At 40.3% G+C, this 22384-nt stretch overlaps 1 protein-coding gene across 2 annotated transcripts in view; it reads right to left on the bottom strand.

The window, feature by feature from the left end:
- LRP1 (LDL receptor related protein 1) overlaps positions 1-22384 on the bottom strand; it is a 555292-nt gene that overhangs the window by 254757 nt on the left and 278151 nt on the right. For both annotated transcript variants that reach the window (XM_082246010.1, XM_082246011.1), the window contains exons 12-15: positions 14613-14793; positions 6866-7088; positions 4201-4390; positions 889-1014 (exon numbers count right to left, since the gene is read on the bottom strand). In XM_082246010.1, the coding sequence (XP_082102136.1) occupies positions 889-1014; positions 4201-4390; positions 6866-7088; positions 14613-14793 (720 nt within the window). The remainder of the gene's footprint in view (positions 1-888; positions 1015-4200; positions 4391-6865; positions 7089-14612; positions 14794-22384) is intronic.

The raw sequence follows: 22384 nt of genomic DNA, 5'->3' as shown, positions 1-22384 counted from the left end.
CTTTACAATCCCTTTAAGCCCCCGTTCACACCGGTGAAACTTGTCATACGATTTGACAGTTCCAAATCGCATGACAAGTTGCATCCCATTGCCAACAATGAAATCATTCATATGGTTGCAACTCATGCCACAGCAATTATGAAAAAGGTTTACCGATTTTATTGCGACTTGCATAGACTTCTGTTAAATGAAGTTGCAATGAAATCGGCAGTGCAAATAGTACTGAAGTAGCGCCATTTAAAAACTTCACTGGTGTGAACGGGGGCTAAAGCAGGCACATTCTAAATTTTTCGAGGTGTACAGTTACAATGCAAAGTACCACTTTTTGTACATGTATGAGAGAAATGTCATAATTGGTCTGGGGATCAAATGGTTAAACAATCAATATTTCACCAGTTTTCTCAAGTAAAGTAATAATTTTATATGTTTAAAGTCTGTCCATCTATCAGTCTCTCTATCAAGCTTCCTTGCACAACTTCTCCACTCCTTTTTGTTAGGCTTTAACAAAAGTAAAAATGCACTGGTAATCTCCAGACAGATTTAGCGAACTTATAAAGAAGACTTTATCCTTTCATGCTGTAAATATTGACAGTAATTTCATATGATCCTAAATGTAATGTAATTATTTTTAATAGAGGGAAAATAAAAAACATCATTTTTCTTTTTCTGTTTCCTCAATGGGTCTACATTTTTACAAAATTTTAACATGACAGAATTTTATGTATTAGTTTCAAGCAAGATAAAAACAGGCAAAATGTAGCAACAAAATAGGGTGACCCAATAACAGACCCAATATTGTCCCATAACAAAAAAATGAGAGCTACAAGAAGACACAAAAAACAATATGTATGACTATAAGGTAATAAAGAAAGCAGAATGTATATTTACCTTTACAGGTGACACCATCCTCATCGAGAATCTGGTCTTCAGCACAAGCACACTGCCTGCCTCCGGGTATAGCCAAGCACAGGCTGCTGCAGCCACCATTGTTTACACGACAAGCATTAGAACCCACTTTAAAGACAAAATACAGTGACATTAGAATAATGGAGAAACAAAAAAATCATACAAATCCAACATATAATGGTCACTTTTGTCAAAACACCCCTTTTTTGCCGATTTTATCTGTAGTTTTTTGGTAAATAGGAAATGGTACACTAGGCTAGGGAACTCTACATTGGAATTGTCTCAACTGGTGAAAGCAATATGACTTTGCTAAAAACAAAAAAAGTGACTGCTTAAGTATGGATTATAAGTGAAGTAAATAGATTTTATTTATTTTTTAATGGGCGGTAAGGTGCTGGGGATTTACATTTAAATGTATGATGGGTGGTAAGGTGCTGGGGAAAAGCCTTTTAACCAGTTACAGACATGGGACATTCTTTGTATGTCCTAGAAACCTTCCATCTAAGGCAAATGCCCACTGGCATGGCTGCAGGGTAACCTCCTGTCAAGCTGACATCTGAGGTCCTAATCTGTGTAACAAAGCTGCTGTCAGCATATACTTTCAGCACCAAACAGCAATAAAACGTTTATCAGTTTTGATACTTTCTAAATTAAAAAAATAAAAACAATAAAGAAAAAAAAAAAAAAAAGACGGATACATTGTACTCAGTTGTAGCTGTGAAAAGTAGTAAATTACAATGTATTTATTTTCTTGCACAAGAGTTTGTAAAGCAAGTAGGAAAAGAAAGAAAAAAATATATATGTACAAAAAATAACATCTTCATTTTAATGATAAAATACATCACCATGCTTTGCACTAGAAACAGGTTAGTGTCATGATAGACTTGACAGATCAGATTATATTCCGATTTTAAAATTAGCACTTTATATCTGCAGTTCCACTAACTGCTTTTAAATTAGCGCCAGTCAAACTTTTTTTTTTTTTTTTTACTTTTGACATGTAGAAAGTTAAACAAGTCCAGAATGACAACACCACCAAAAGAAAGCCTTCCTTAAACGTGTCTACACCAGTGCCGTTTATAAACAGTGGCTGGTAGAATGAGATTTTAAATATACTCCCAGCTGTAGCAGCCAGGAATGTGTTTAAATTTGTGAAGCCTAATGTTGGAAGCAAAAGGTACCAACCAACGGCATGTATTCTGGGCTCTGCTATCCCACCATGCTGGGGTCTGTGACAAAAGAACATGGAAGCAATTTACATTACTTCTGGGTTTCGGCGCTGTCACTACCCAGTTGCTGTGGCCAGGGAAACAGCTAATGGAGCATGATCTGTGCTCCACTACCTGCAATGGAGTGCAGGAGAGGCATCAAGGGCCTAGTAGACCACTGATGTCTCAAATAGAACATGTCATTGTAGCATGCTAAAACATGGGGGATCTAGATGTGTATAGGTACATACCACTACAATGACTAGGGTGTATGCACATTTACACGTAACCTAGGCAACAGTCCCTTGTAATAGCAAAAAAAAAAAAAAGAAATCTTGTGTTGAAAAAAAAAACCGGTTGAAACATGAAGAAACCTAAAAATAAAAACCCACAAAATTCTTTAATGTCCCCTGCCTCCACACAACACAAATGCATGCGGCAGGTGTGCCTACGTATGAAAACAATGTGAGGTATCATCACCAAAATTGGAGGGAGAGCAATATTTCTAATACGTACATAAATAAAATAATAAGGCCATCACTCATGCTTAACTCTAAACGGAAAACCTGCAAAGGCTTTTTAACACCACTAATCAATAATTTTGAGTACTGAAGTTTGTCACTGTTTCACTGGCGGGCACAAAAGACTTGACATGTTTGGCGTCTATTTACTCATTGCATCTTTTATATTTTAACCAAAAAAGTGGGTAATCTAGTGTGTGTGTGTTCTCGTCAACATTGTATGCATTTTAAAATGTGTGCAAAAACCAAAAGTGGCTGTGGTAGCAAAGTGGCTAACGCCATCCATACTCTTTCCCAGTTAAAAAAAATAAATCTAATTTCATTTCTACTGTATATCATCCATAAAGTAATTTTTGGAATTAAAGGTCCACTGCTGAAACATAAAAAAAACTGCTTTATATAACAGTTTCTATTGCAGGACACCCTGGAATCATCAAAGCCTCCATGAGCACATATACAAAAAAGAGCATCATTTACATCGGGATACTGTGAAGAAGAAGCTAAGAAACTGGTGCTCAGGCTGGTGGTGTCACCACTAGCACTCAATAGGACTAAGGACTCAATAGGACTAAGGCGGAAACACTTAAGCGTATTCATGTTGTATTTACCCCGTAAACAATAAATACTTCTGCAACTGGATGATACAGAATTGCTGACTGTTTATCTCTTTGAGCCTCCAAGAGCACAGCCTGCTCCAAAGGATGATCTGTGAGCATGACATGGGAGCAAAGTGTGCTGCAAAGAAAGCTCTGAGAGCAGATCTGTTGAAAAATTTCTGAAGGTTACTAAGCTGGAAATGTTACATCGCAGGATAAGAAGGGGAACCACTGTCAAAATATGTGGGGCCAGTTTCTTTTGTATCACTTTACCTAATGAATGTACTCATAAAGTATTAAAATTATCTGTGAATGTATATTCCGTATATCTGTGAATGTTCTTTACTGATACTATTGCAACTGAATAATCTTTTTGGTTTGTTGGTCATAACAAACAATGAAAAAAAACACCAAAAAAACTCCACAGCTCTCACTGAGTTTGACAAAACAACCCAAAAGTATTTGATGCTTTAAAACAGGGATGTCAAACTCAATTCCATTGCGGGCCGCATCAGCATTATGGTTGCCCACAAAGGGCTGGTTGTATCTGTAAGACTAGATGTCCATAGCCCCCTTACATCAGATGTCAAGAGCCCCCCCCCCCCCGCTATGAGAGGTCAAAAGTCCTCCACCCTCCCTTACATCACAGTACAGCCCCTTTACCGTGTGCTGCTGCCTGGAAGAAGCTGTGGATGGAGCTGGGAGGCAGAAAGTGCAGGGTCTGGCGGAGGACCAGAGGAGGGCTAGAGTTTGCTCAATGCGAAAACAAGGGGGTGCTGCAGCTGCACAGAATCTTTAGGAGTTCTGTCCTATTCTTTGCTACCAAATGCTGAGACAAGGTGGGGACAGAGATGAGGGGGTTGCCGCAGCTGCAGGAGATGTGCAAGGGCCACATGAAATGGCCTGAAGGGCTGCATTCGGCCCCCGGGCCTTGTGTTTGACACATGTGCTTTAAAACATACAACTCACCTTGCTGCTGCTGTGCATCATACATTCGGATTTCAAAGATTGGTGGCCTTTCATTTCTTAGAAGTGTGACAGTTTTTGTGACTTGATCCAGCCTATAAATGCTGCCACTTCTGTATTCTGTCCAGAAAAGAAAGTTACTGTAGTGGCACAGACCAAATGCATGATTCAACTCTGGTCCTTCATATACCGCCTAACAAGAAAAAAGAAAAGAAAGGGAAATTAAAATATTTAACCTACTACATGCAGTAGCTTAAAAGGTTTGAAATCCCTATTTAAAACTTCTCTTCTATAAATAATGAATGTCCATAATTGTATATCAATAAAAATGCCCCCTTTCAGTCTGTTAAATATTGCATTTGTATTGTTTTGTTTTATCTGTTCTAAAGGTTACAAAAATATATAGACCCTGGCAGAAATCCAGTGCTTCCTTGTGCCCTGTTCAGTTTGCCGAAGCAATGATTAAACCCTGCCCACTTTACCTCAGTGGACTACAGAACACCTCCTTCCCTATGTTATAGAAATCTGGAGAGGGGGAGTATAGTACTAACACACTTCCTGTCCTGTGACAACTATGTTTATTCAGTACAGTGAGCAAGCACTGTCACCCTGGGACAAGAAGTATGTTAGTAGCAGGATTCACTAGGTGGAAAAGAAGGAAAAACACAACACATGCAGCATATATGCAATATATACTGCTCAAAAAAACTTAAAGGAACACTTTTTATCTAGAATATAGCATCAAGTCAATGAAACTCCTGGGAAATTGATCTGGTCAGTTAAGTAGCAGAGGGGGTTGTTAATCAGTTTCAGCTGCTTTGGTGTTAAAACATAAGGAGCACTAGATGGGTAACAATGAGACAACCTCCAAAACAGAAATGGTTTTACCGGTGGAGGCCACAGACTTTTTTTTCCTTATTCATCTTTTCTGACAGTTTTTCACTAGTTTTGCATTTGGCTAGGGTCAGTGTCACTACTGGTAGCATGAGACGATACCTGGACCCTATAGAGGTTGCACAGGCAGTCCAATTCCTAAAGGATGGCACATCAATACGTGCCATTGCCAGATGGTTTGCTGTGTCCCCCACCACAGTCTCAAGAGCATGGAGGAGATTCCAGGAGACAGACAGCTACTCTAGAAGAGCTGGACAGGGCCGCAGAAGGTCCTTAACCCATCAGTAAGACCGGTATCTGCTCCTTTGTGCAAATAGGAATGAGCACTGCCAGAGCCCTACAAAATGACTTCCAGCAGGTCACTGGCATGAATGTCTCTGACCAAACAATCAGAAGCAGACATCGTGAGGGTGGCCTGAGGGTCCGACATCCTCTAGTGGGCCCTGTGCTCACTGCCCGGCACCATGGAGGTTGATTGGCATTTGCCGCTGAAATTGGCAGGTCCACCACTGGCACCTTGTGCTTTTCACAGGTGAGCAGGTTCCCCCCGCGCATGAGACAGACGTGAAAGGGTCTGAAGAAGCCGTGGAGAACATTATGTTGCCTGTAAAATGGTTCAGCGTGACCGGTTTGGTGGTAGGTCAGTGATGATCTGGGGAGGCATATTCATGTAGGGACGCACAGACCTCTATAGGCTAGTTAATTGCACCCTGACTGCCATTAGGTATCCAAAATAAATCCTTTGACCCATTGTAAGATCCTACTCTTGTGCAGTGAGTCCTGGGTTCCTCCTGGTGTGTGATAATGCCCGGCCTCACGTGGGGAGAGTATGCAGCCAGCCAGTTCCTGGAGGATGAAGTAATTCATACCATTGAATAGACCCCATGCTCGCCTGACCTAAATCCAATAGAACACTTCTGGGACATTATATTTCGGTCCATCTGATGCCACCATCTGATGCACCTCAGTCTGTTCAGGAGCTTAATGATGCCCTGGTCTAGATCTGGGAGGAAACACCCCAGGACACCATCCTTAGTCTCATTAGGAGCATGCCCCGATGTTGTCAGCAATGCATACAAGCACGTGGGGGCCATACTACTGACTACCATTTTGAGTTGCTGCAATAAAATATCAGCAAAATGGACTAGCCTGTGCTTCTTTTTTTTTATATTGATATTCGGGGGGTCTTTGAATTCAGCCCTCTGTAGGACGCTTACTTTAATTTCCATCAAACAATGTGGCATCCTTTCATTCCTAACACATTACCCAGTCCAAATCAGTATAGATATCCAGCATGATACTTTTTTTTTGAGCAGTGTATTACATTTTATTTTTAAATGTAGACACGCTTTAAAAAGCCTAGAACAGGAGGAAATTTCCTGCTGCCTGTAAAATAGTTTAGCAATGGCAGCTCTTATGCATCGAACTTCAGAGATTCTCTTTAAGAGTTAAATAAATAATTCTGAAAAAAAAGAAATATATATATATATATATATATAGCATACATCTTTCACCTGATAGGGGAAATTATGAAAGTGGTGGGCTAGCCCATAGAAAGCAGTCAAATTGTTGTCCCAGTGGTGGGAAAGACTGGAAGAAAAAACCTTTTTAGCTGCTGGGGACAACAAAGCTATCAATTTGCCTTGTTTATCATAGACTATTCCTAATATATGTAATATGGCATCACACACAAAAAAGTTATTCCCTTAAGATTTTCCTTCTCAGGGGTTAGAATTCAAATCACCATGTACATGCTACAAATGTTTTTTCTAACCTTGCGGCCTGTTCCATTAAGGTGAACCATTTCAATGCGGTCATAAAAGGCATCTACCCAATAGAGAATCTTGTTTGGAATGTCAATACTTAGTCCATTGGGCCACAGAACTGCTTTTGATGTGACAAAAATGGTGCGGTTGGAACCATCCATCCAGGCTCTTTCAATTTTTCCACGCTTGCTATCCTTTGGATCTTCCTCCCAGTCAGTCCAATACATCCACCTTAAAACATCAATGAAATTAACATTGCAGAAAATCAGACACATACACAGAATCAAGGCAAGAAAAAAAAAAAAAAAAAAACCTTAGGCAGAATCCCAGCCAAAAAATAAAAAGATAAAAAGATAAACTGAATAGCCAAATAAAGACAAAACAAATGTTTGCTGCATTTAGAGCCGGTTCACATTAGTGCGGATGCGCTGATCACATGTAATTCGGAGCGCACTGCTCCTTCATTACATGCAATCTCCTGTGCGGATGCAAGTTCAGCCATACACTTTGTATGGCTGAATTCGCAGCGCATCCGCAGCAAACACGCACAGGAGGCATTTTTTGAGCCGCCTCAGAGTCAGATCACACAGTGGTTCACACTTGTGCGATCCGATCCTGTGCGAACTTGCAGATCGCACTGCGATATGCGATCAAACTGGGGGTGTCGTTAACATTTAATTGACACTCCCTGCGTTTCGCATATGGCAGTGTGAACTGCCAGATGTGCGGATGCGATGCGGGATCACGCTGCATATTCGCAGCGTTTCCGCATCGCACAAGTGTGAACCGAGCCTTAACTATCACCCTCAGTAGGTTTTTCTCTGCCCTTGGACTTGTTCTCAGAATTCCTCTGATCCCAGGTCATCCTGGACCAGTCTCAGCCTGTAAATAGACAGTGAGAGGAAAGACAGTAAAGTCCATCACTCTACCTTCTCAACTATGCTTTTTGCCAGCATATATGCATTGGTTTGCTGTACAACTGCTTCCTTTCAAAATCAAGCCCTTCTGTACAGGACTACATAAGGTTGATACCAAGGAAAATTCAGGTATTTACACTGCTTGCATCTAAAAATACATATAGGTATGCATTTATGGACTGCTGAGTTGCATTCAGTAGTATATTTTATTCAGTTTAAAAACAGAACTACACCAAAGAGCAAACATATAAAATATTACAGCTTACCATAAGCTTTCCCTAAATGCAATAGCTGCATTAGTATTTCTGTTTTTTTCATTTTGCCCCTCAAGAAAAGTTTTAGCGTATATACCCATCGATCTTACCTTTGTAGCTGTTTTTATTTTTTTATTTTTTAGTGCATATTTATATATAGGGATCTATGAACAGATTGCATTGCCTAAAATAGATGGCAATGTAGTAAGTGCACAAAATACAATGCAGAACCTAAATAAAAAAAAGACGAAGTCGTGATGGCAAAATGCGTCAGCGGTGATCATGCGGCTACCTTGATGACTGATTGTGTGTATCTCCCAGGATCCATGCAAGCAGTTAGTCACTTGCTATGCGCAGCAGCACTATCTGTGATTTTATGCTCTATCATTCAATTGTTTGTGTAAGGGCATTTTACAGGGGGAGTTTATTTGGATATTTTTTTAATATTAAACAAGTACTGGATTACGCTATGCTTCATTTATGTTTTGTATGGGAACATTTATGTTTGGTGAGGAAAAGAGTTTTGGTGAAGGAGCCTGCATGACCCTTTGGACAATCTAATAAAGGCTTGCTAATTTTGAGCTTGTTGCTTATCGGGTGTGGAAAGGCGTGGTGGAGACGAGGCTGCTTGTCCCTCTGGATGATTATCAAAAGCCTATTTTATGCGATCTCCGGTGAGTTTTTAATCCCTAGGGGAGAGGTCACACTTGGTGTGATGATGGGTCAGCGATTTTGTAGTTGGACTTCATGATAGAGCGTTTATCCTCACTGACACCCCCAGGGAACTTTTAAAAGCACAGGAGTGGTATTTTCCTCAAAAATGTGCTGCTAATGCAAACATTATTTATTTTTATGGATAATACAGGCATGAGGTTATAATGCAGAAGCTAAACCTTAAAGTGTTACTTAACCCAGGACCATTTAACTGGAATATCTGGTCTCCCATTGTACACAGAACATGGAAATGCAATATTTTTATAAATATAAACTGCTAAATAACTTTTCTCATCAGCAGTTAGAGCAGTCTTGTGACTTCCATCAGTGTCTGGCTAAAGCTTGTAGGAGCAATTTTCATTCTGCTCTCACTGTCCTATAAGACTGCAGGACCCCTGACCCTCTGCCTAGACAGTGCTGATTGGCCTTTGCTGATCACAAGCACTCTCCCAAGGGAAAAAAAAAGCCTCTAGCAATGCACACCAACATGTGCAGCTGGTCCCCTACCCTCTGTGCTATCGGGAGATGAGTTGGGGACAGTGGAAAAAGTGGAGCATCAGAGGAGATCGGATAAAACCGCCTTTTTATACAATGCAGAAAATTAATCCCTTAGGTTCCACAGTGAGTATAAAAAGCATGCTTTACTGCATATACACACTGATTTTACTGTTGTGGGTTTAGTAACACTTTAACATATATAATCCTTTGTTAGGACAGAATGTTTTCAAAGCTAATTTACAATGGATAAAAAGATCTGCCAGCAAACTACAGACAGGGTTAATTAAGTAAAGTATTATTTCACAGCCCCTTCCTAAACATTACAAAGCACAGAAGAGCTAGATAGGATTTTTAAGCAAGTAAAAAAAAAAAAGCTATTCATTTTTTGTGCATTTTCAGTTTTGCAGAAACACACTACAGTCCATTTAAATAGTTTCCTACGGGTCACGTTCACATCTGTGCAATGTATTGAAAGTGCCAGGGACCAGCAGGTTATGGTTTTGGCTCCATAGACTTCAATGGATCGCAAACATGTATTGAAAAACGCAAAATGCACCTGGAATATGCATCAACTGCAACTTGCATAGGTGTGAACCAGGCCTAAATGGGAATTGCAACAAATAAAAAAGTAGCTGTTATCTAAATTTGGCTGCAAAAGTGGAAATACACTTTACTAGATAATGATGCCTCAGCAAACAAAGTATTTGTAAATGAGAGCAAGGCAATAAAATGTGCATTTTAACCACTTCAGCTCCGGAAGATTTACCCTCCTTCATGACCAGGCCATTGTTTGTGTTACTTTAAGTGACAATTGCGGGTCGTGCAACACTGTACCCAAACAAAATGTATGTATTTTTTCCCCACAAATAGAGCTTTCTTTTGGTGGTATTTGATCACCTCTGCAGTTTTTATTTTTTGCACTATAAACAAAAAAAGACAGACAATTCTGTAAAAAAAAAAAAAAAAAAAAAATAATATTGTTTACTTTCTGCTATAGAGCATACCTAATAAAAAAATGTAAAATCGAATTTCTTTGTCAGTTTAGGCCAATGTGTATTCTGCTACATATTCTTTGTAAAAAAAAAATCCAAATAAGCTTATATTGATTTGTTTGCGCAAAAGTTATGATGTCTACAATCTATGGGATATTTTTATTTATTTACTTATTTTACTAGTAATGGCGGCAATCAGCAACTTCTAGCAGGACTGCGATATTGCGGCGGATAGTCGGCACACTAAATGACAATTTTGGCACTTTGGGAACCAGTGAAACTAAAACAGTGATCAGTGCTAAAAAAATTGCGCAATCACAGTACTAATGTCACTGGCTGGGAAGGGGTTAATATCAGGGGCGATCAAAGGGTTAACTGTGTGCCTAACATACGCTTCACTATTGTGGGGGAGATGTTGGTACTAGGAGAAGGCATGGATCAGTGCCCCTGCTTAGCAGAGACACAGGATCCATGTCTTCTATGGTGACAGAACGGCAATCTGCCACCTGCCTTGTTTGCATTGGCAGATTGCAGTTCTGTCTGTGTACTGAAGCATCGGCGGGTGAAGGTGGACATTGAGCTTGGCGTGACCAACAATAAAACAACTGTTTTATTGTTGGTCATTTGTGTCTGAGTTTTTTACTTGGAGAACAGCAGCTGCAATTTAAAATAATTTTAAAATAATTTAAATTATTTGACAATAATTCATTTGCACTTTCAATATTTTTAGATTTAGCGCAGGTTTTACCCACCAATCAGCTTCCACTGTGTCTAATCACAGTGGAAGCGTGCCGTCAAACCTTGAACTGAAGTAACACGTACAAGGTACGTGATCCTGCGCTGGAGAGCCGACTTACTGCCGTATATCTACAGTATACAGTGAGCAAGCGGTAAACCTTTGTACTAGAGATCCAAAAAGGCACTTTCCAGTTATGTTAATACAGGGGTCTCCAAACTCTCGAATGAAAAAGAGCCAGTTTACTGTCCTTCAGACTTAAGGGGAGTTGGACTGTGCCCAGAGGGAGTAAACCATGCCCAATCTTTGGTATTAGGGGGAGAAAAAGTTGATGTCGGTGGCTGGAATAGTGCCCCATTTTTGTTGTTGGGAATTTTGCCACACTGTTGGTGTCAGTGGCAGAAAAAAATGCCTAAAGGACCGCATTCCAGTGTTATGTTGATGAAATGAGAAGCAGGACTGATAACACTACTTGTGATGTCAGTGCAGCAGAGGCAATGTTATCAGCTTCAGGAAGTTAGAAGCTTACTGGATTATTAACAGGATCAATAGGTACTTGCAGACAAAATAAAAGGAAATGTGTTTTTTTTTTTATATTTATTTATATATTTTTTTAAACACAAAGATACAGATTTGTTTTGCCCACATATATTTTATTTTAATCCTAACATTAGTAAGGCTTAGAATATGCGAGCAATGAATGTGTTTAAAAAAAAAAAAGCTGCAGTCTACATTATTTTTAATGCAACAGTGCACAACAGAAAGGAAAATGATGGTTGGGTGTTCATCTGATGAACCAACTAGCACAATTAGCATTTTCTGCGCTGCCCCTGGGAACACTTTGGAGTGCTCCAAGACATCATAGTAAAAGCTCCATTTTGGTGATTGTGTCTATGAAGACTTTTTTTTTTTTTTTAATAGAAATTTATATTGAAACATTTCGTAACATTGGTGCTAAGAGAGAGAGAATTGAGTGTTATTGATGAAAGGCTTCCTTCCATTTGTGGAGAAAGCGGGTCGATGGAGCAGCTGAGGAAAGTTTAGTGTCCAATTTTTCCTTGCAAAGGAGTGAGAAAATGTCTTGTTTAACTTCCAGTATGTTGGAGGGATTGAGGACATCCAGTGTTTAAGAATAGTTTGTCTGGCAATCATGAAACAAGTTGCCAGCCATGCCCTGTTAAAGTGGGTGGCAGGGTGGAGTTTTGTGAGGGTGGCATGGGAAGGAAGAGCCAGATCTCCAAATACCAGTTGAAAGATATCCTTAGTTGGGGGGAGGCCAGTTATAGTAGCTACATAACTTTCGACTTGATCCCAAAATGAGGTGATTATGCGGCATGACCAGAACCTGTGTAGCAGATTGGGCCTGGCTTCCCCGCACTGGGGAGAAATTTGCCTAGAGTGTGGTTGGGGGTCCAATGTGAAAGGAATATAGGCCCTGTGAATGATTTTGAGTTGTTCACGCTAGAATTCGTTGGTGATCAGGGCACAGGTGGATTCATAGCCAGCTAGTATGCGTTCAAGAGCGTCCAGGGACTTGAGGTCCTTGTTCCAGGAGGCAGTTGTGGTGGCTTGAATGGGTATGCAAAAATGCTTGTTTAGAGGCTTGTAAATATCCAAGATTTTATATAGTTGTTTTTCCATAAGGGTGTCCAAGAAAGTGCGTTGGAACCTTTGTGGTTTGTTTGGGCACTGTTCTGTGTTGAACTGAACTGCTTGGTGAAGGAGTAGGAAATGATGACTCGGTAAACGGAATTTCTCTAGCAACTGACGGAGTGGTAGCCCCGAACCAGAGTCCTGATCAAAAAGTTGCGCAAACAGCACTAGGTTCTGCGAGGCCCAGGTTGCACATCCATTGTGCTGGTTTGGGTGGGGAAATAAGGGATTGTGCTGTATGGGAAGGTATGGAGAAACGCAAGGTGTCACTTTTAATTTGCGTCTGACTTCCCTCCACGTCGCCAATGAGTCCCTTATCGAGAGATTGTGTTGAAGGCTAGGGGGGAGTGAGCTGAGTTTGCAGTGTAACAAAGCGGGCAGGGAGTAGGGGCACACCATCTGTGACTCCAAGTCAAAGTTGGAGTATCTGGAGAACTATGACAACCAGTCAAAACCTTCCCTAAGTATACATGCAAGATTGTAGACCCTTACATTGGGGAGATCAACACCTCCTTCGCTCCTGTGGAGGAATAGTTTGTTCAAACTTATACAGGGGCATCTACCCCACCAGAGGAATTTTGATAGAAATCGCTGTAAATTTTGTAAATCTTTATGCTTTAGTAGCAAGGGGATGGTTTGAAGAGGGTATAGCAGCCTGGCGCAGCTTACCATTCTAAATAGGTGACACCTCCCAAGAAGCGAGATGGGGAGATCTGCCCATGACTCCAATTTTCCCGAATAGGTTCTAAAGTTGGTGAAGATGTCTTGAAGTGGCATGTCGTAAGTGGGGTCTGAAGTGAAAATGAGTATGTTGTCCGCGAAGAGTGAAGTATGCAGTTCCCTTTGGCCGATATGAATGCCATAAAGAAGGGGGTGATAGAAGAGGAATCTAGACAGGGGCTCCAGAGCTAGATTGAATAGAAGGGGGGACAAGGGGCAACCCTGTCTGGTTCCTTTGTAAAGTTTGATGGGATTCGACACTCGTCCTGCTGCTACAATATTGGCGGTGGGGGCCTTGTACATGGTCGTAATTAAATGGGAGAAAGAGCCTGAAAAGCCCAAGCATTGTAGGACAGTCAAAAACCAGGAAAAGCTGACGTTATCGAAGGCTTTTTCTGAGTCGAGTGAGATTATGGCTATGTCGTCGTTGGGGTTTGTTTTTGCATATTCCAGGACAATAAGGACTTTGCGGATGTTTGAGGTCGTAGAGCGCCCTTGAATGAAACCTGACTGAGCAGGGTGGATAATAAGAGATGGTAGGATTTTGGCTAGCCTATTTGCCATGATCTTGGAAAGGATTTTTGAATCCAAATTTAGCAGGGATATCGGCCTGTAAGATCCGGGGTCTGATGGGTCCTTGCCTCTTTTGGCAATTTAACAAAGGCCTGGTAGCCCGAGGGTAGGTATTCACCCCCCAGTCAAAATGTGGTTGTACAACAATGCAAGGGTGGGGATAAAGCGTGGGAGCTACTAGTTTGTAAAATATAGGGATTTATCCATCTGGGCCTGGGGCTTTCCCATTCGCTAAGGACGCAATAGAGACCTGGATCTCCCGGTCAGTGATGGGAGCATTTAGAGTGGTCAGGACCTCGTGGTCAATTTGTGGTAGAGGGATCTGATCTAGAAAGGTTTGAGCTGCAGTCTTGTCCAGTTGGTCCGGGCTATAAAAGAGCTGTATAGTAGTGTTCCAGAATAGAGCTGATGTCTTCAGGCTTGGTTTTAGCGGTACTCTGTGGGTCTTTGAGTTCGGATATGTGGGTGGGGGTGTGGGACCCTTTTTCTTCAATTTACTAGTACATGAAAAAGCATTCTATTTGGAAATGTCATTTGAGCTTGTTGCCCGTTATATCAACAAGTAAAGTGTTACTTCTTTATTAAGAATAAAAGATAAAAGCTGTAAGAGTGCAGTTACTGTTGGAGCTCCATTTAAATTTATGTTTCATGACATACAGTATTGATATCCAAAACAAATTGACAGTACTGGTTCTTACCCATTCAATGGATCCACAACAATAGCTCTAGGATGAGTCATCTTCCCTTCTACAATGGTTTTCCTGGTCTGCGATGCCTTTTCTAAACGAGCCACACTGATTGTCTTCTTAGGCCCATCATCTGTCCAGTACAGGTTGTTTCCCATCCAGTCTACAGCAACACCTTCCACATTGTGAATACCTTTCATGAAAGGTTAAAAAAAAAAAAAAAAGGACATTTAAATAATATGCCTATTAAGATCAACTGTCACAAAATCTTTCAGCATCCTAAAATTAGGGAAGTCCAACACCAGCAACACTGTAGAAGTATAAACTATTATAAAATACTATAGTTCTGAAGGGAGGATCCTAAAAATATTGTTTCAAGAAATGGTGCATTTTTTAGTGATTCAGTTTACCACCTGTTAATTACCTTCTATTCTTAGGAAAGGAAACGTAAAACCAATTAAAAAAATTAAATATATAAACAGATATTACAGCGAAGGTAAATGTGTCTAATTGGTACCACTTCAGACAAACTTACACAGCGACCAGCGCCACAGGCTCTCAAGGATCTGCTTTCTCTCCTCCAGGCACAAACATTAACCACACACTGTTGTGGTTGGTTTGTTTTTTTTTGATGAGCTGTAACACGCTTTTATTAGCACAAGAAAGGTCAGACAGACATTCTCTCCCTCATATGTGTTTCATCCAAGGGGCTTATTCATAATAGGAGGGTGAGTCAAGGAAGGTGAGAAGCTACTGTAAATACTGCACCCCAGCTTACATAATGCAATGTTATAAGTCCAACTTCGGGCAAAAGAAAAAGTTTCCCTTGCAGTAGGGCTGTGCACACACTACAAGAATTAAATGCTCATTTTATCCAGAGGAGAATATGCTCACAGGATCCTCCATTTCGCCAATGGACAGCACTCCCCCACAATCCAGCCATGTCTAAAGTTCTCATGTCCAGAGCAGGGCTATGGGCTTGATGACATCAGGAACAGTACATTGCTGGACCAGCAGGGGGCAGGAACCAAAAGGGACCAGCCTTGTGCTGGGAGGATCGGAGGATCAGATAAGTATATCTACAAACACCCAGACAAAAACGAGCAATTAACTCTCGCAGTCTGGGCACAGCCCCACTGCAAGGGAAGACTTTTTTTGCCCGGAGTTAGGCTTTTAAGCTGCAATACCACAGTCTCAAAGTACTGATCATAAAACAGAAACACAAAGTAATATCTATCAAATTCCAATCACTAAACCATTATACAATTCCTTAACTACTATTAAGTAACAATTCTGAGAATGCTGCACAAAAATATAGCTTATGATGCAACCTCCTATGAAAAAAACGTCCATTATAACAAGACTTTATCACAAGAGATGTATAAAAAGATTCCCCTTAAAAACAAGAATCTTTACCACATGACCACCAGAAGGTTTTACCCCCATCACGACCTGGGCATTTTTTGCTTTTTTTTTTTTTCCACACAAAACATACCTTTCTTTTGGTGGTATTGATCACCAGCTGTTTTTTTTTTTTTATTATATGAATAAAAAAAAAATTACTGTTATAAAACATATCAAATAAAAAATATAACATTTCTTCATAAATTTAGGCCAAACTGTATTCTGCTACATGTCTTTGGTAATAAAAAATATCCCAATAAGTGTATATTAATTGGTTTGTGTGAAAGTTATAATGTCAACAAACTATGCACATACAGTGCATACAATACAATACAGTAGATTTGAATTTAGGCAGCTATAGATGCCACACTGGTAATGGCAGTGAGCAGCGACTTCTAGTGGGACTGTGTGGCGGGCAATCTAGCACTAACAGACACCGTCTGGGAAGGACACTGACATCGCAAGTTACACTAATACAGTGATCAGTGGTAGTACTGTACACTGACATCGTACTAATGACACTGGCTGGGAAGGGGATAACATTAAAGGGCAATCAAGGGATTAACTGTGTGCCCAACATTGTGTAACAACATTGCATGCTGCTTTTACTCACAGATCTGGCTGGTTTTTTTTTGTCTTCTCTTTTCAGGGAGAAGAAACAGCCAGATCGCTGTTCTGTGTACACAGAGTACAGCGCATTTGTGAACAAAGAACTCTGTGCTTTGACTGGACACAATCGCTGGCTGAAACCTGCTGACAAATTTGTGCTATGTCCAATCACAGCACGGGTCAGCAGGGGGCACGCACATGCATGGCCCAAACCCAGAACAAAGCCACCAACATATATGTATATTGTGTGCCTGCACCTGCCGCCCATTCAAAGTAGATTTACTGCTAATGGATCAGCAAATGGGTAATATATACACAATAATTATGAAAATATATTTTCTATTCACTTTCACCATTGCAAGTCCACACTGTTTGCCCATTTTGCAAACATCTGAATTAGGCACCCCCCCCCCAAAACTTTTTCCTCAAGTTTTGGCCAACAATGTACCCCAAACATTGTATATTTTTTCCCCTAAGTGTATTATTTTGCATTTAGAAACATTGAACTGTAGTTTCCATTGTTTTGATGAATCTTTCATCAATGCTAAATCATGTTCCATTTTGCAAACACCTCCAGCAGAAGGGTAACATGGCCAGTAAGGATTATTAATGCTAAGCATTGTCTATCCTTACTGTCTGTGTTACTCTACTGCACAACGCACAGTGAGATTTTGCTTTTTTTGATGCTATACTACTCACTTTTGTAAATGTATATACAACCTACCTATATTTGTATATAATTTAGGATTTATTCTTTGCAGATCTATACTCCTTCAAATACTCCTGAAGAAGCGGTAACCCCATAAAACAGGTTGAGAAATACTGGGTAACTTTCATCATATTGGGGTATTGGCCTATTGGGGTATTGTGCTATATTGTTGAGTAAAACTTCCAGTATTGAAGGAGTTATACCTTTCCTTTTTCATGATATATTTTTTTAAAATTGGTGTTCTATTAGTGCAACAATGATTTTACACAATTTGTAAAAAAATATGATCATTTTAAATTTAACGTAGTTGTCTTGTCTATGGCAGTACCATTAAAGTCCTTAATGCCTCTATAGCTAACAATTCTCTATACAATATATTTAAAAAACCCTTTAGAATAGGCAGTACTGTGTTTTTGAATGTTGGTGTTATTGAGGTTTGCTTTGAATTGCAATCTATGATATTCAAACATTTGTACGAAAATTCTCAGACCACTCAATGACTTGATGAAAAGTACCTCAACATTTTTGTTTGCTTTTAACTTTTGATTTTGGAATGAACTTAAATTCATTCATTTGGGAAAATTATTTCATCATACTTCCTTAAAGCGGTTGCATGCGCGGGAGTGACGTCATCGCGGCTCCAGCCAATCATCGCGCCGGAGCCGTCTCTTCCAGCCAATCACCGCGCCGGAGCCGCCGAACCCGGAAGAGACGGCGAGGGATCATGGCAGCGCCCGCAGCGATGTCCGGGGGTCCGTGTCGAGGCTTCGTTCTAAGGTAAGTAATACATAATGAGCTAGTATGCGATGCATACTAGCTCATTATGCCTTTGTCTTGCAGGTTTTTTTTTTAACTTTGGGTTTACAACCGCTTTAATGGGAACGTAGTTCCGGCACCGCCAACACGGAATGAATTGATGCTGGCTGCTGGGAGATCTATTGTCGCTGGAGGGGATCTATTTTTGCAAGGGGGGAGGGTTGTGGCGTATTACTGCTGGGGAGGTCTATTGTTGGTGGGGAGTCTTTTGTTGGGGGGTCAGTTGTTGCTGGAAGGGATCTACTGCTGAGGGAGGGATCTATTGATGCTGACTGCTGGTGATTTGTTGTTGCTGCCAGGAGTCTATTTTAGCTGGGTATTTTGTTGTGGGTGGTCCATTGTTGCAAGGGGGGGGGGGGTCTATTCTTGCTGGCTGCAGGGGATCTATTTTACTGATCTTCTGTATTCTCTAAAAGGGGCAGTACTGGGAGGTTGGGGGGTGGAACCAAGGAACAGTATTGGGAGGTAGGTAGAGGCGTAAACAAGGGGTGACTTTGAAAGAGGGAGTTCCTGTACCTATTCTCTGAGAAAAAAAAACCCTGGTCAAAACCAAATTTTAAATTTACCTCATCAACAATAAGAAAATCGAAAAAAACATTCTACTATTGTATAGTCAGCTTTAGTCTCAATATTTCAAGCAAAATATAGAGATGGGGACTTCGATTTTTACTGTGTGCATTTTGTTTTATTATATTATATATATATATATATATATATATATATATACACACAGTGGGTACGGAAAGTATTCAGACCCCCTTTCATTTTTCACTCTTTGTTATATTGCAGCCATTTGCTAAAATCATTTAAGTTCATTCTTCTTCCTCATGAATGTACACATAGCACCCCATACTGACAGAAAAACACAGAATTGATGACATTGTTGCAGATTTATTAAAAAAGAAAAACTGAAATATTACATGGTCCTAAGTATTTAGACCCTTTGCTCAGTATTTAGTAGAAGCCCCCTTTTGATCTAATACAGCCAGGAGTCTTTTTGGGAAAGATGCAACAAGTCTTTCACACCTGGATTTGGGGATCCTCTGCCATTCCTCCTTGCAGATCCTCTCCAGTTCTGTCAGGTTGGATGGTAAAAGTTGGTGGACAGCCATTTTTAGGTCTCTCCAGAGATGCTCAATTGGGTTTAAGTCAGGGCTCTGGCTGGGCCATTCAAGAACAGTCACGGAGTGGTTGTGAAGCCACTCCTTCGTTATTTTAGCTGTGTGCTTAGGGTCATTGTCTTGTTGGAAGGTAAACCTTCGGCCCAGTCTGAGGTCCAGAGCACTCTGGGGAAGGTTTTTGTGCAGGATATCCCTGTACTTGGCCGCATTCATCTTTCCCTCGATTGCAACCAGTCGTCCTGTCCCTGCAGCTGAAAAACACCCCCACAGCATGATGCTGCCACCACCATGCTTCACTGTTTGGACTGTATTGGACAGGTGATGAGCAGTGCCTGGTTTTCTCCACACATATCGCTTAGAATTAAGGCCAAAAAGTTCTATTTTGGTCTCATCAGACCAGAGAATCTTATTTCTCACCATCTTGGAGTCCTTCAGGTGTTTTTTAGCAAACTCCATGCGGACTTTCATGTGTCTTACACTGAGGAGAGGCTTCCGTCGGGCCACTCTGCCATAAAGCCCGACTGGTGGAGGGCTGCAGTGATGGTTGACTTTTTACAACTTTCTCCCATCTCCTGACTGCATCTCTGGAGCTCAGCCACAGTGATCTTTGGGTTCTTCTTTACCTCTCTTACCAAGGCTCTTCTCCCCCGATAGCTCAGTTTGGCCGGACGGCCAGCTCTAGGAAGGGTTCTGGTCGTCCCAAAGTCTTCCATTTGAGGATTATGGAGGCCACTGTGCTCTTAGGAACCTTAAGTGCAGCAGAAATCTTTTTGTAACCTTGGCCAGATCTGTGCCTTGCCACAATTCTGTCTCTGAGCTCTTCAGGCAGTTCCTTTGACCTCATGATTCTCATTTGCTCTGACATGCATTGTGATCTGGAAGGTCTTATATAGACAGGTGTGTGGCTTTCCTAATCAAGTCCAATCAGTATAATCAAACACAGCTGGACTCAAATGAAGGTGTAGAACCATCTCAAGGATGATCAGAAGAAATGGAAAGCACCTGAGTTAAATATATGAGTGTCACAGCAAAGGGTCTGAATACTTAGGACCATGTGATATTTCAGTTTTTCTTTTTTAATAAATCTGCAACAATGTCAACAATTCTGTGTTTTTCTGTCAGTATGGGGTGCTATGTGTACATTCATGAGGAAGAAGAATGAACTTAAATGATTTTAGCAAATGGCTGCAATATAACAAAGAGTGAAAAATTTAAGGGGGTCTGAATACTTTCCGTACCCACTGTATGTATATATATATATATATATATATATATATATATATATATATATATATATATATATATATATATATCCTGAGGACAGCATCAGACGCAGTTGTGAAAGATTGCGGTTTATCTTTTAAAAGTAGTTCTTTGTGAACAAAGGCACACTGGTTGTTGAAGATGATGTCATTTGCCCTGCTTCTACAGCACCAAGCAACTTCACTGTGAAATATCTTATGGAGTGTGGATGGACATGGCTCCCTTCCTCCTTAAATGGATTGATGTCTGTGTGTACCCCTCATCTTCTTCCCCAAGACTTCAGGAGAAAAGCAACAATTCTTCCAAAAAATCCAGCCTGTGTCCTGTATTGTACAATTAAGATAATCCAGTAGCATGAGGGGATTTGTAAAATCAGCGTTTTTTTTTTTTTTACCAACTGTTGAGTGAAACATACAGCTCTGCCTAAAACATATTCAAACTCCTTGCTTTTCCCTTATAACAAAAATTCTTACTCCTACATATGTGGTTGTATGCATGCTATTTATTGGTGGTTCCACAGTACTCCTGTGCAGTTCTATCACATCAAGAGAGAATCAATAAGGTTTATTGCTACAGAATGTAGCCAACCTAGCACATCTGCTGGATGGATAAAGAAATAACAATAATGGAAAAAAATCATAACACCAGATGGAAACCCACTGAGTAAACAAGCCTGGCACATGCTACATCATAATATGGGTACTTGCTTTAAGCGAAACGAATGCTATGAGCTTTGTCAATGATGCTGTCATGACAAACACATGATTTTGAGACAGATCAGTGTACAAAATACTATGCTCATCTCATTTCATCCAACTCTGAGGAAAGCATCTCAACCCTGATATTGGGAACCCCAACTGCAACTCCACTATTTATGCACAAGGTCATTACAGGAAATGGATAAAAAAAAGCAATGGACTGAAAATAGGCAGCATGCTAGTTAATACCATTCCTCACCAAACTAGTCAAGTCCTGAAAAATATTTCAGGATATTAGAATGTATCTGCATATCAAAGCAGTCATAAGTATCTAGGCAACGTCTGATATATTGACATTTCAGTTGATTTTTATACACATCTACTTCTACATTGGCAGCAGGGTCTTTGCAGCTATGTATCTGAAGATGTACCATTAGAGACCAAAGGAAGAAAGTATGTTGCTACCGTTTTTTCTCTCTTCTTTTTCAGATGTCTGTTTTAATAACCAACTACAACAATATTTTATATAGTTATGCTGCATTTTGAGTTAGGTACCTAAAAGTGGAATTCCAGTCAAATTCTAACTAAGGCTAAATCTACTCCCACACCCATTCTCAGGCCATTCTATCTAGCCTGCAAAAGAAAAGATGCCTATACTTAGCTTTTCTGAAGCCGCTCCAGTCTGGTCACATGATCGGGCCACAGCATCGGCTTCAGTGTAGAGGAGAAGCAGCATCAACAGATGTAGAGGTCCTTCCTTTACACTGAAGTGGTCACTGAAAGACAGTCATGTGACCGAACCAAAGAGGCTTCAGAATATGTAAGATTATAAAGATTTGCTCATGACCAGTGTTCTTGTAGAAAGTGCCACATCCCTTTGAAATACAAAAAATTGGGGGGGTTCCCCTATTTTGGGACTTTTTAGGCACACAGACTATAGAAAGTTGATATTCAAATAATTTATTGGATATTAATATACAAAAAAAAATTTGTATATCAATATCCAATAAATTATTTGAATATCAACTTTCTATAGTCTGTGTGCCTAAAAAGTCCCAAAATAGGGGAACCCCCCAATTTTTTGTATGTAAGATTATAGATCTTTTTTTTTTCTTTTTTTTTACAGGATCGTAAGAAAAGTCTTATAATGGGGGTGAGAGTAGA

Source organism: Pelophylax lessonae (genome assembly GCF_965119305.1).
Source record: "Pelophylax lessonae genome assembly, chromosome: 2".
NCBI classification, from domain to species: Eukaryota; Metazoa; Chordata; class Amphibia; order Anura; family Ranidae; genus Pelophylax; species Pelophylax lessonae.
This window is presented reverse-complemented; position numbering and strand designations above follow the sequence as displayed.